We start from the raw sequence: 14,741 nt of genomic DNA, 5'->3' as shown, positions 1-14,741 counted from the left end.
TCATCATTTTGAACTAATACCTACGAATCATTTCGAAAACATTTCATCACCAAGTTTTAGGGTTTATCGTTGTGATTCAACTGATCTATTAATCGTTTGATCCGATTTTAAAATTGATTTCAGATTCGTAATTAGTGAATCTAAATCTACATCACCCATCTGATGTTTTTGAACGGGAACTACTTTCGGATTTGGACCTATTTAGAATTTATCTGTTATTAATTTATTTTCATAGCTTTCCTGCTATTGCAACAAGATAATATGGTTTTCAACCTCTGATTCTTGATAACTAACGCAGAGAACTTTCCTTGGCTGTTCCCGGATATGTTCTTAAGTTACATCTTTTTAGAAACCTCAGTCAAAATTTTAAATGCAACCAACTCAATTAAAGGTAAGTCTTTACTTTCTTTTCAATTATTTACATGATACTTGTATTACAGTCGTTCTTGGATGTGCATCTGGTCTTGGCATGTAATTAGATGTGTATCTTTGATGCCTGCGCATTTTATACATCCTGATAGACCAGATGTATATATGCAGGGGAAATACAAGTAGACTATGAGATAGATTGATCTGATGGAGAAGAGGGTGGTTATGGCAGAGTCGATGCTGGAGGGTACATTACAGTACCAATCTGGTCAAGCTAAGTGTTCAAATCCATCAAGGTATCATATCCTCATCCATCTCAAATCCAATTATTATTCTGCCGCTCCTCCGTTCATGTTGATTTCATATCAGTCTGTTTAGATAAATGCTTAGTAAATTTGCTAGGTACGAATTAAAACGTTCTCTCTTAAGATTCTGATGGTCCAATTGGGCTCTATCTAATAGTTTCTCCCACTAGATTCACCAACCTCATTGATTTCGATCAAATTCAGTTGAAATTGTCATTGGGGATTTTATCAATGCTGAATCTGGTGGTAATCACATTGCAGAATGCTATTGAATCCATTGAAAGGGCTGTAGAGCATGGAATAATGAATTTTCTTATTTCGTCAGATTCTACAATGCTATTAAAGCTTTCATTACAAGGAAACTGCCATGGTTTGTGCTGGCCGATTGCCTAGCCAAGAAAGGTGTTCGATTAAATAAAGGTCAGGTGCTTACTTTCTCTTCCAGGCCTGCATTTTTTTTATCGAGGATGGAGTGGCCATCTGAATCACAAATTGTATTCTGTTAATACTTGCAAAGTTTAGCCTTTGTGAGCTATTTTTTTGGTCACAATTTGTTCTTAAAATTGGTTATTTGGTAGTGAAATTTCATTGATTTGGCAAAAACCATAAATATCAGTATTATTTATCACTTATCAGGTAATCTCTGTTTTGAGGTACAACAGAAAACTACTTGACGAAAAGGAATTTGGAGAAGCTCTATATGGGAGTGTTCATTATGAGCTTTTTTTTCTCTTCAGCCTCAAGAGTCATAATATACTTGTAAGTCCATCATGCCTTCCTTCGTTTTATTTGGTTGTTAATCATAATAAATTGAATGGCTTCTAATTGAATGGCTTCGTTTTATTAGCGACTTGGATTCCTAGCTGAAGACACCCTCTATTTATGTGTTCGACTGTTTAGATGCAGGAATGATTGCCAATGCGTTTATAGAGGTTAGCAACATGGTGAAAGTTATATCAAATGTTATGTGTACTGAAAAAGAATTCAAATCAGAGTGTTTATATCAAATCCCTTGCTCTGTCTTAATAAGCTTATGGCTCGCTATGATGGCTACATCTTCATGTTGTTATTTTTTTAATTATTTGCTTGAGTTCTTGAATTCTCAAGTTACCAAGGCCACACTGGTGAGTTGACCAAATTGTTTTTGCCTCTTGTAAAATCTTACTTTGTTATTTATGATTACAGTCTCAGAAGATCGGTCTTGAGTACATGGATGTTGAAGGTCTTAAGAAGCTTAACAAGAACAAGAACTTGGTCAAGAAGCTTGCAAAGAAGTTTCATGCTTTCTAGCCTCAGAAGCTGTTATCAAGCAAATTCCCCGTCTTCTTGGACCTGGTGTTAACAAGGCAGGCATGTTTTTCTACCAAGAACTGTGGACTATTAATTTGTTTATGTTGCTTTGTCTCGCCTTTTTGTTATTGTGCTTTCTGTTGAATGAATGTATATCAAAAGGTAGTATATGGATATAGGTCTGCACATTACATCTGTTTAACTGCACATTAGACAAGCCATATGCATGACAGTTTGCACATTTAACTAGCATTGGCAGACTATATATGTGTAACTAGTAGTTACACATATAATCAAATGTGTAACTTCTAGGTACACAAGCTAAATGAATGTGTATCTACTAGTTACACATGCAAATTAGATGTGTGACTTATAGTTACACATGTTAATTTGATGGTATATGCATATGTAACCTAATATGAAACTTCTATCTAACTGTAACATTTTTTTATTTTACCTTCTTTTTGTAGAGTCTGTAACTCTGTAAGGGTGAACTATTAAGTTTTGTATACTTGCTCTAGTTTATTCAGTTATGAGATAGATTTGACTATTCTGTGTCCATTGGTTTTTGATTTTTGGATGTCCTGTTTTGTTCATTTGTATGAGAAGTGTTCTAGCTGCTATGGTACTGATATCATTTGCTTGTCATGTAGTTACTAAGAAGGCTGACCCCAAGGTGCTGGCTAACAAAGCTTCCAAGGCTGTCAAAGCTGGAGCATCAACCATTAAGAAGAAGGCTAAGAATATCTGCACATCAGTCATATTTCACAGGCCAAAGACATTGCAGAAGGCAAGGAATCCCAAGTACCAATATATTAGTGCACTACCAAGGAACAAGCTGGACCATTACCAGATCCTGAAATACCCACTCACCACCGAGTCCGCAATGAAGAAGATTGAAGACAACAAGAAGAAGAAACAAGGATGCTTTCAAGAAGATGTACAACATCCAGACAGATAAAGTGAACACCGTTATCAAGTAAGCCTTCTTGATTACTTACGACTAGCTACTTCTTTTTCTTGAAAGGTAGTATATGGATATAGGTCTGGAATGGTTTCACTTAACTCATACATCTGTTTAACTGCACATCACACAAGCCATATGCATGACAATTTGCACGTTTAACTAGCATTGGCAGACTATGGATGTGTAACTAGTAGTTACACATGCTAATTAAATATGTAACTTCTAGGTACACAAGCCAAATAAATGTGTATCTACTAGTTACACATGCAAATTAGATGTGTAACTTATAGTTACACATGCTAATTTGATGGGATATGCATATGTAACTTATAGTTACACATGCTAATTTGATGGGATATGTTATAGTGGTTATATTTATGAAAGGTTAACTGTATTATTTTATGACTGGTAATTGCTTGATAGACACCTCTCGTTTTTGCTAGTGTTATTCATTTAGAGATGGATTTGCTGATTTTATGTTGACATATCTAAGTCAGATGCATGTGTAACTCCTAGTTACATAATTCAGATGCATGTGTATCTGCAAGTTACACATGTTATTTAGATGTGTAACTTTTACTTACACATACTGATTTTGGGTACACATATCAATATGTATGTGTAACTCCTAGTTACACTAGTCATATGCATGTGTAACTGCTAGCTACACTAGCCAGATGAATGTGTATCTCCTAGTTACACATGTTATATGCATGTGTAACTCTCAGTTACACAATTCAGATGCATGTGTAACCGCTAGCTACACTAGTCAGATGCTTGTGAAACTGAAATATACATTGTTTTATGTACTGTTCATTTTAATCGTATAAATACTGATTGTTTGTTGTTATATTTCAGGTTTTAGATAACTTCATAAAAGCTAATTGCTTAAACGTGGTAATGGTCTCGCTGGAACTGGAGTTGACGCTGAATACACAAGTCAGATGCATGTGTAACTCTCAGTTACACTAGATAGACACATATGTAACTCTCAATTACACTAAACAGATGCGTGTGTAACTTCTAGTTACACATGCTAAGAAATTATTGTAAATGAATATTAAAGTAATAACTTTTTTTTTGTGTTTTTTTTTTATGTCTATTTATTTGCATATATACAAGTGTAACTTTGCATTACACATATCATAAGGATGTGTAACTTCTGGTTACACATGCCATATGCATGTGTAACTTCTGGTTACACCTTCGCACTGTATTTTAATAATTTCGGGCCTAGATTTAATAATTTTGGGCCTAGATTTAAATTTTATTTAATTATGGGCTTGACAATATGCATAAGGGTATCAAGGTCTTTTAAAAACTCGGGGCCTAGATTTAAACTTTTTTTAATTAAGGACCTCATATTATGGGTTATCCATGGGTTGGGCCTGAGCCTAATTTCCCCAATCCTTTCGGAGTCTCTTGTTCAATTAAGAGATAAATATATGGAGATGATTTCGGGTGAAGAAACTCATTTTTCAATGGGTCCCACTCCAGAATGGTTTTCTTGCACAGCTTTGTGGGTCTTTTATATGTGGCATCAATTTTAAGACATCCTCTAGGTATAAAATCCTAAACACTGGGAGAAAATAATTTTTATCTCCAACCCATAAAATATTGTATCATTTTTTTACTGATTTGTAGGTATATAATTGGTTAAAATTATTTCCTTTTTTGTTTTTAATGATTTTATTAACAAAAATGTGACTAGGATGGGAATACATCCTCTAAGTGAACCTCTAAGAGCTTCTCCAATGATATGTGTGTGGAGATAAATGTCAAAATCCACCTAGGATGCACATCCATTTTCTCTAAAATCATTCTCCAACCCGGATGTCATAAATCAATGTATGCATGACTTTAATAGAAAAAGTCAAGGGAAATGTCTAGTTTCCCACGTTCCCCTTGACATTATCAACCATCCTAGTCCGCTTTTTTAAAAATATAATTATCAAATTATAGTATTATACATATTTCTTATAATAACAAAAATAGATCATCTATTTATGGGACAAAACTTAAAACCAAGTAGGTCGTTTAATTAGGGACGGAGGGAGTATAAGTAAAAATTACTGTATGGGACGGGAACCAAATACAACTCATTTTTTCTTCTTACTGCAACACCCAAAGCCTCGGACATGTTAAGATCTCCTGGATGCTTTACTCCATCAGGGAGTTTCCAATCAAAGTGGTATATCAATTGAGCAAGTAAAATCTCAACATTTGCTATACCAAAACTCACTCCCGGACACATCCTTCTCCCTGCTCCAAATGGTATATATCCAAAATGAGTTCCTTTAAAATCAACTGAGCACAAACCATCATCAAACCTTTCTGGCACGAAGCTCTCTGCATCATCACCCCAATATTCTCGATCTCTTCCTATTGCCCATGCATTGACGATGGTTTTAGTTTTCATGGGAATCTCGTAATCATTTATCACACAATTCTCCTTAGATTGCCGTGGGAGTAAGAGTGGAAGGGGAGGGTGAAGTCGCAGGGTTTCTTTGATAACTTGTTTTAAGTAGACTAGTTCTTGTATTGCGCTCTCGTCTACTTCTTTGTTGTTTTTGTTGAGGATGGCTCTCACTTCGGCTTGTGCTTTCTTCATAATTCTTCCATTTCTTATCATCTCAGACATCGCCCATTCTACTGTACTCTACTCGACGAAGTATCCGTCCCTGCTGAGAAAATGTCCTGTGGAGTCGAAAAATTTACATAATATATAAAATCCAAGTAAAATACATGCAGTATAAATTTGATAGGGGGAATTCAAAAAACGCCACACAGCCTAACTGCCCCAGTTTGACGTACCATGAAAACTGCTTTAATGTTGTCTGTCGCGATCGGAAATTCAAATCCGCCACCGGTTTCTTGAATACGGAGAAGTACATCCAGGAGATCTCCCTCCAGCTGATGATCATCTGTACTAGTACTGCTAGTCTTAATCAGTTTAGACGATCTAGTCTCTCTATGTTCTTCAATGATACTTTCAACTATTTTATCCAACTTCTTTTGTAGACTCTCCAGTTTAGGTTTGATGCCACAAATAGCATGAAGCAATGTGAAAGACGGGAACAAGTCGGCGACATCGAAACCACCAGCCAATTTTAGTACTTCCTTGAGTGATGATATCAATACATCTTTATCTTTGCATTTCTGACCGCAAGTAGCTCTCACAACTACATCATTTGCAAAGTTGATAATCGTTTCACTGATATTAATCTCTGATCCAGCCATCGACGAGATATTTCGAATGACATTTAACATCTCTTCTTCTCTCAGCGACCGAAATGAACGAACACGTTTGGTACTCAACAACTCTAAAGAGAAAATCTTCCGCAGCTGCCTCCAGTAATCACCGTATGGAGAAAACCCAACATCTATGTATCCGTAAGTCACAATCTCTGCAGCAAGAAGTTCACCTCGACTAGCAAAATTAATGTCATGTTTTTTCATAATCTGTTCAGCCATATCCGGAGACGAAACCACAATTGCTGAAATTTCACCAAGTTGTAGGTGCATGAGAGGGCCATATTTCATGGCCAAATCCCGGAGGGACTGATGTGGTTGGCCTACTAGTATCTGGTGCAAATTTCCTATGATAGGCAATTTCCATGGCCCCAGAGGCAATTTTAACGATGGTGAGCAACCAATCTTTGTTTCGGATCTATTTCTTCCGTTAAGGATCACTACCATGAACAATATCAAGGCAAAGAAACATAAACTCTGAGGAAGGGAAAAATGAGAGAGGAATTTCATGTCCGAGTAAGAAGCAGAAATTGATCGTGCAAGTTGTGTTTAGTCTTTAATATGCTTTTCTATTTAATGCCTGACTCACCACATGCTATTGTATTTAATGTCCGACTCACCATTTGTCTTCTACACTAGTCTATTTGTCCTTAGTGTGGACTACCTCCCCATCACAGTAGCTATACGGATGAATACACAAGAAAAAAGTCCAAAGACAAAACTTGAAAGTAATGTTTTGAAAACGTCATATATGGTTTGAAAGTTGACATCAAGGCAACAAATGAAGTTTCTAGTCCTTGGCATTCTGATAGAAAGATTCGTAAGTAGCGACTCTTGGCTTTGATTCCGGACCTTCCAACTCCTCCACGAAACCGGATGTCATCTTAAGAAAACCATTCTTGTGTAATTGCTCCCATTCCTAATTTAGCAGCAAAGGAAAAGAGACAAAAAGTGATCATTCAATGTGAACATACAATTGAATTTGTAACCCAACTCTATTTTGTTACTCTATCACTTGATTTTAAACTTTCCAAATCTAGCAATTTGAAAACTACTATTTAACCGGTAGAATTGAAGCAAATAAAAACGATGATGTAGATCTGCTGTTGTGTCATAATTTAGGCCTAGATGGGGTATCATCATAATGGTAAGATTAACGCAGTTAACCGGTAGAGTGTACGCAACACAGATAGAGACCCAACCCGTTTCTCGAAACAAATAAATGTCAGCAATTTATTTTTATGTGCCTTGACTTGTGATGTTGCAGCATTGGGTAAAACTTATTCGTATACCAACCAATGCCCCCGTGTCTCCTCAACGACGCCTAATCTGAGTGTCTAAAATAGAAGATGAAGGAAGGCCTACCTAGCAAGCATAGAGTGAACAGACATATTCCAACAAGAAGTTACCTCAAAATTCCATTCTCCATACAAGTTTGGGTCATTTTTGTTAACCCAAACGTAAGTGTAGGATCGCACCTTCTTTGAAGTATCCTGCAATAACCAGAGACATTTTTCCTTTTTAGTAACACAGGCAAAGTGATATGAGGCCGATTGCTCAGTTTAATATTAGAAATAGTTGGGCAAAACTTACTATCAGAGAAACATCAACAGTGCTTCTCTCATATTCTTCGTCCTCAAATATATCTAAAATGTCCAACTCAGAATCTGTGATATCCAAGAGAACCTGCAGTACAAAAAACCGCTCAAGAGATTAACTTAATGACATGATCCAGTATTACAAATAAAACACATAGAATTCCATTCAAGGAGAAAGGAATGACATCTCCAATATCCATTAACTGTGGAAACTAGACAAATAAGATTTAGAAAGAAATGCTGAACTAGTAATGAATACAACAAGTGTTATAATTACGATTTCAACTATCGAAAATTGAATGGAATCCGAGACAGACCCTCCCAGTGACTTTTGTGTTCTCTACTGGCCGAATTGCGGGATAAACACGTCCTTTTATGCTGAACCTTTTACTGCAACATCGTTAAAAATAATACTGAGGTAGTCACAAAAGGAAAGAAAAACATGGATAAAGATATTGCTAATGCTAGATTGTGCGAAGCAGCAAGTTCCATCACCCTCTCATCTATCATATAGCTACCCGCAACATATGCAATTGTCTTACCCTGACCGAAACTACTAATCCCGTATCAGTTTCAGCACAATCATATAATCATAGACATTAATATTATATCCACAATACATGGAACTGTGTAATTCTGTTCATTTTCTGGAACATTCCGTCATCCAGCCATAGCTCCAAGTTCAAACAATGATTCACTTCTTTTAATTGGAATCTCACATGGGTAACCCGCAACCTTGCAACTTAAAGGTCATAAGGTCAACTGCCCACCCCTGGTCCGCTCTATGGCAATTACTAAAGATACAACATAACCAACAGGAACGGAGAGCAACAGCCAAGGAAATAGTCGGGTGATTCAATACCTCAACAGTCCAAAACCAAAACACACAAAAATGGGAACCTTATATGGGTCAATCCAAACCTTTTGCACAAACCCTTAACCGTAAACCCCAATCCCTGTACCAAACTATGTCATCATAAATAATGTGATGATGGTAGTCTTTTTTCCATTAATCTAAAAACTGCTTTCATCCTCAGTTCCCAAATGCATTATTCTTCAAGAAAATTTAACTACATAAAAAGCTTGGGTCATCTGTAGTTTGGTACTTGGGTTTTACCCACCACCGGACTTCAGTACCCAAATACTAAGTTTGGGTCATAAGATAATTCTTGATCTTTATCTATCTCAGTTTTTCCAATCAAAATAATTTTATGATTCCTGTGAAACTTATAATTCATTCAAAACCTGAATTTCAATCCTCTAAAATAAATTAATCATTAGATTCTATATAAATTGAAATAAAAACTTTAATGCGAAATTAAGGAAATGAAATTTTAATCAGGGAGAGAAGCTTACAAGTTGTCAAGGATGGCAGCAGAATTCTGAGGGACACGATTCAATAAAGCTTTCACAACATCATCTGCTAGCAAACTTCCATAAACAAATACGCTACGAAGATTTTGATGATGATTAGAAGAAATTACAGATGGTGATGATGCCGATGTTGCCATCTCTCTCTGTATCTCTCCTTGAAGATGGGAGCAAAGTGTAGTAGTGGTGGCACTGGAGTTCACTCTTGACCCTACACTCCTTGGGCTTAGGAAACATAAAATAATCCAGGCCCATTTTCGTAGTTGATCAGCAACCCTAGTTAGTAAGTTCGCGAATGATTCGCGAATCATTCGCGAATTTTTCCGTATCACGAATTTTACCGTCTTATTCACGTACGTTTGCAACTCCGAACCCAAGTCGCGTATTATGTGGCATTCCCGGATTATTCGCGAACCGTTCACGAATTTTACGTATCCCGAATGATACGTCCGCTTAATTCGCCATAAATTCTTTAGCTTTTACTTTTTAAAGACTCCACTTTTTGGGCTTTACTGCCTCCCGAGCATACACGACCGAATATTAAAAGTGTTGTAATTTTTATGAAACAAAAACGACTGAAGAGATTTGAAGGTGAAGGTGAGAGAAATCTCAAACTCACTAACCAAGCATCTAAACCACCATACGACGTCCTCTTGGATAACTAATGTTGTATATATTATTAATATCATCATATTAAATTTATTTTTTCTTTAAATAACTCACACATATGCATAAAAATTGGTCTATGACCTTATAAATACAAATTATTTGTTATATATAGATACCGAATTTTCAGAGCCGAACTCACATTTATAAATCGAATTATACACGTACGTATGCCGTTCCGAATTACTAACGAATCACGTCCCGTTGACCGAATTTTGGACCGAATCTGGATTTTACAAAACCGTATAATACTCGTACGTTTGCCGTTCCGTACGTTTGCCGAATCCCGAATTGCTAACTAGGTCAGCAACTGCATTACGTGGGCGTGGCAGACTGGCAATGGACTGTTGCTGATTTAGATGGTTGAATTTTGGAATGTTTCTCTTTTGGATCATGGTTTCGGATCCCATAGAGGGCAAGCTTTAAGAAATAAAAGAGGCCGTATACCAAGAAAAAAATCACATAGTCATGGATTATTGCCCACGTCTAATCTAACTCCTTTAAAATCCTAAGCTCATAAGGCTCCACGTTGAACGGTGACCATCACCCATTCATATAATTATTTCGTTTCACTTTTCCTCAAAGGAGAAAAAACGCTCCACGTTGAATGGTGACCATCACTCACTCATATAATTGTTCCGTTTCACTTTTCCTCAAAGGAAATAAACGCTAAAAAATAATAATTTATACAATATTTATCATCCCGAAAACCAAATAAAAAAAAACACACGCTAGGAACAAACTTGAGTTTTCTTCCCAACAAAACAAATCATCATTAACGATGATACACCATGAAAGAAAAACCTTCGAACAGACCCTAGAACACTGCAAAATCATGAAAAAACTTGATCTGATTCAAAGGATTTCTCTTTTACTGAACAAAACAGCTAAACCTAAACCCTATACAGCCGAAAATCCACAACCCTAACTTTCCATCTTCTCTTCCACTTTCTCCCTCTGCGAATCTTCTTTCGTATTCTTGGTTTTTTTTTATGTGGTTATTGATTGGAGGATCCTACAAGCTTTCTCCAGCCATGTTATACAGATGATTTCCTTCTTTGTGTCTTCGTTGAAAGCCTGTTTCATCATCCTCAAATTTCAAGTCTCGAAGTGATTTGTATCTCAATTTTGTATTTATTTATTTTTTTATATAATTTTTGATTAGGGTTTGCTTTTCTTGCAAATACTTTGCTGCCATTTTTTTTCCTGCCTAAACGGCTAAACCTATCCTCTTTTGCGTGGAAGCAAATTAGAATCAAAATAAGTATTATATCCCAACCATAACTTAAACCCTAAATACTTTGTCTTCTCCTCTGGCTCCCTATTTTCTTTCCCTCATTCAGAAAGATAACAATGATAAATACTTTTTTTTATCAGTAAATACAATGATGAATACTAAGTGGAATCATGGGTCAGCCGGGATTTCAACATTCAGTTCTGTAAGTGTAAGTTTATTTGTGATAATATGGTGTTTTCTATGGAGGCGAGATTGATTGCAGAAGATGTCACCATCTCAGTTCGCGAAGCCAAATCAGAGGCTGATGGAATCGGAAAAATATACTGAGGTGACTTTGAGGGATTCACAGACATCTGTTCCCAGGGCTACACCTACACTATGTGAAAATGATGTATCAAAATAGGTACTCTTTTGCTTTTACCCGAATTTTGTTTCTGTAGATTGTATTTGTCTATTTGAGTTGTCAGAATCTCAAAATATCACTTATATATTGAAAAAAATGAAGTTATGGTTAATATTGAGTCGAGGTCTTATAATTTCCTGTGTGGGTTTGCTATTTGTTTATTTTGTTAATTTATAAATTATCCCTTTCTGTTCAGTGTATGGTTACTAATACTCAATGTTGTATTAGGTTCAAACCGAGAGCTAACTAATACTCAATGTTGTATTAGTAATGTTAACTTAGATAGATTTGGCGGTAAATTGTTGTAGGAACTAATGTTTATTTACAGTTGAATAACTTATTCTATTGAGTTATGACAAGTATGTCCAAGAAATTCTGAATTCCATTCGAATTAATGAAATATTTACTTTTTGTTTAATGGATTTTGTTGTATTCATCTTTTCTTCTATTGTGCAACTTCTTTGGGAAGGCAAGATATCTTGCCAGTGCTGCTGCTAATAGTGGACTATAGGGAAAAGATGGCAGAACTACGAGAATATATTGATCCTGATTAAATGGGGTCGAATGCTCTCAGTTCTCACTATGTCTACAATGACTCCATGAATAAGGTAAGTGTGCTCTCTATATTTGCCCGTGGTAGAATATGCAAGATTTTTACTTTACACGAATTTTCAATTTTTTCAAAGATAATCTTCAGAATTGATCTCATTCCGGTTTAATTTAAGTTGCTTTTTAACCGTTTGCTTTATTTTACTATAAAATTTTTATTTTTTCATTCTTGAATCATATGATAATTTACTGCAATTTTCCCTTTTTTGTTTAGGTTGTTCTCTAATTTGTTGAATTTATGGTCGTTGTTGCTTTTTTTTTTATTTGCATAAAATGGATATCAATCTAGGGTGTATGAAGAACAGAGAGACTCACTTATGGTAAAAAAGAGTACCCCTCTCACGTTAGACCACTAGAAAGAGCACCTAACGAATCAACTACAAGAAGCATACACAGCGCGCCGCTCCTTACAGTAGTGAACATCAGCATGAACCGTTTGTATCCAGGTACAGTCATGGGTAATATTTTTTGATTCATTAGCTCCATGATGTCTTGCATATAGCTTACTTTCTTATTTGAGCTGAAGAACTCTATCTGCTGGAAAAAGATTGTTATGAAAGCAATATAAGGAAACTTTGTTTATCAAACTCTCTTAAAAACGAGCTTTAAGTGTAGCATGAGCCAACTAGATTGATAGACGTATTGAATTTTGGGGATATGGTAATAGGTTCCATTTGATTGTGATCAGAAAATGTTAGGATAATGGGTTCGAAGATTTTGTTAGAGTAATGGAATCTATCGAATCCGATGTGTATGCCAATGATATTGTTGTTATTTTCTTTGGGTCTTTAGAAAGATGAATCTCCATGTGGAAATGGCTATTTTTGTGCCTAATATAGGGTTTAGAAAGAATACAGAGTGTTGGAGAATGATTCTAAGACTGGAAATTCTTAACATCTTTGTAATCATCCCATACAGCGGGGCTACTCCATCAAAATATTGGGTGTTTAATTTTTGATGGTACCTCTGTCAAGTCAACCTGTATTTATCATATAGATACACTGTGCCACTTTGTAATAACAATAGAGGTTTATGTTACAGGGATTTCCAGTGAAAATTTGGAAGAGCTTTCCGAGAACATAATATGCATCTGAGGGATGGAGAAACACCTAGCCATATTTAAGTATTTGCGAGGTATCACCCTGTTCTTATATCTCCAGAACTATTTTTATGATCAATGAATTTTTAATACTGGAAATTCTTTTTTGTGTTCATATTAACATGGTGATTTATATGACTCACTGATTTGATTAAATTGTGGTATCTTTTGGATTACAAACACTGCCTCTTATATACAGAGGTTTATTATCTCGATGTCCCTGGCTAAAAATGGGAAACACATAAGATAATTATCTCAATGTCCCTGACTAAAACAATGGTTTTTGTACCCTCCACAGAAGCACCATTTGTACATATAGGTGGTTGCAAGTAATTTTTCTGGAGAAGAATGGTCTCAAAAGATAACAGTTAGGATCACAGATATGAAGTAGATCAGGTATCCATTTTTCCATAATTCAACAACTACAAGTACATGAAATGTGAATTAGACTTGACATTTAGCAGTCTGGATTCATTGCTATTGACACACAAAATTCTGATGCAGTGGAAGGAACAAATATCTCTAGTTGAAAATGCATTAAAGGATTGAAAAAGGGAACGAGCTTGGATTTAGACGAAGAAGAAATAGATCAGAAAATTTATCTAAGAGATTGAATATTTTATCTGCATTAGACATATTAAGAAGACCGCAACTGTCTTCCTGCTGTTGGTTTCCATTACTACCACCGTGTGAGTTTTCTTCCCAATAATGGGAAAAATTAAAGTGATTTTCTCTAATACAACTTTTCAAAAGATCCATTTGGATTGTATAGGTTCCTTGGGGAGTAATTGGCCATTGTATAAGCCAAAGAGCTCCAACCTAATGAACCTATTATATTGTTTCTTACCATAAATTGAGTCTCCTGATATATTCTTCTAATGATTCAGTTCAATCTCTAGCTCTTCTCCAATATTAAATGTTTAATGGATCTTTTTACTACATTCCATAAATGAAGATCATCTAATTACGTGTAAGTAAGACGCATATTTAAATTTGGGTCGTGTATCTAATTACATGATAACCACCGAGCCATTATACATTTTTGGTATCGTGCATCTCTTACCCCTCAATTTTATCTTGCATATTTAAATTTGGGTCGTGTATCTAATTACATGATAACCACCGAGCCATTATACATTTTTGGTATCGTGTATCTCTTACACCTCAATTTTATCTTGCATATTAAAATTTTATTCAAAAATCCTAAGCGACAGGGCGAGGCGTAGCCGAGCCACATCAAATCGGGACGGGGTGAGGCGAAGCCGAGCTTCACCAAATGCATTTGGACAGGGCGAGGCGTAGCCGAGTCACACCAAATCAAATCGGAGCGAGGCGAAGCCGAGCTTCACCAAATCAAAAATATGGTTAAAAGCTCAAATCAAAAATGCATTGGCACAGGGCGAGGGGTAGCCGAGCCACACCAAATCAAATCGAGACGGGGCGGGGCGAGGCCAAGCCGAAGCCGAGCTTTAACAAATAAAAAATATGGTTAAAGGGCCAAATCAAAAATGCATTGGGACAGGACGAGGCGTAGCCAAGCCACACCAAATCAAATTGGGATTGGGCGAGCCGAAG

At 36.1% G+C, this 14,741-nt stretch overlaps 1 protein-coding gene, 3 long non-coding RNA genes and 1 pseudogene across 7 annotated transcripts; 3 read left to right on the top strand and 2 right to left on the bottom strand.

Moving 5' to 3' along the window:
* Nucleotides 1–364: 364 nt before the first annotated feature.
* Nucleotides 365–1,011, top strand: LOC113299971. Its single transcript, XR_003335317.1, has 3 exons — nucleotides 365–391; nucleotides 541–665; nucleotides 936–1,011. It is a non-coding gene; the product is annotated as an uncharacterized LOC113299971 (long non-coding RNA).
* A 50-nt stretch (nucleotides 1,012–1,061) lies between these two features.
* Nucleotides 1,062–2,018, top strand: LOC113299972. The gene is made up of 4 exons (XR_003335318.1): nucleotides 1,062–1,094; nucleotides 1,311–1,433; nucleotides 1,522–1,606; nucleotides 1,860–2,018. It is a non-coding gene; the product is annotated as an uncharacterized LOC113299972 (long non-coding RNA).
* A 2,929-nt stretch (nucleotides 2,019–4,947) lies between these two features.
* On the bottom strand, nucleotides 4,948–6,712 carry LOC113299962 (annotated as a pseudogene).
* Nucleotides 6,713–6,889: 177 nt separating this feature from the next.
* Nucleotides 6,890–9,344, bottom strand: LOC113299964 (AIG2-like protein D). Its single transcript, XM_026549094.1, has 5 exons — nucleotides 9,138–9,344; nucleotides 8,099–8,171; nucleotides 7,777–7,869; nucleotides 7,593–7,676; nucleotides 6,890–7,102 (listed from the first exon to the last, which is right to left on the bottom strand). The coding sequence occupies exons 1-5, from the start codon at nucleotides 9,290–9,292 to the stop codon at nucleotides 6,974–6,976; spliced, it is 534 nt and encodes a 177-aa protein (XP_026404879.1). The 5' UTR covers nucleotides 9,293–9,344; the 3' UTR covers nucleotides 6,890–6,973.
* Nucleotides 9,345–10,543: 1,199 nt separating this feature from the next.
* Nucleotides 10,544–14,128, top strand: LOC113299970. 4 transcript variants are annotated; one of them, XR_003335315.1, is made up of 7 exons: nucleotides 10,544–11,257; nucleotides 11,336–11,458; nucleotides 11,928–12,066; nucleotides 12,357–12,513; nucleotides 13,109–13,201; nucleotides 13,465–13,562; nucleotides 13,671–14,128. It is a non-coding gene; the product is annotated as an uncharacterized LOC113299970 (long non-coding RNA). The 4 variants fall into 4 exon arrangements; XR_003335314.1 differs by having other exon boundaries at nucleotides 10,544–11,458; nucleotides 11,933–12,066; XR_003335313.1 differs by having other exon boundaries at nucleotides 10,544–11,458.
* Nucleotides 14,129–14,741: the final 613 nt, after the last annotated feature.

The sequence above is a fragment of the Papaver somniferum genome, chromosome 7 (genome assembly GCF_003573695.1).
Source record: "Papaver somniferum cultivar HN1 chromosome 7, ASM357369v1, whole genome shotgun sequence".
NCBI lineage: Eukaryota > Viridiplantae > Streptophyta > Magnoliopsida > Ranunculales > Papaveraceae > Papaver > Papaver somniferum.
This window is presented reverse-complemented; position numbering and strand designations above follow the sequence as displayed.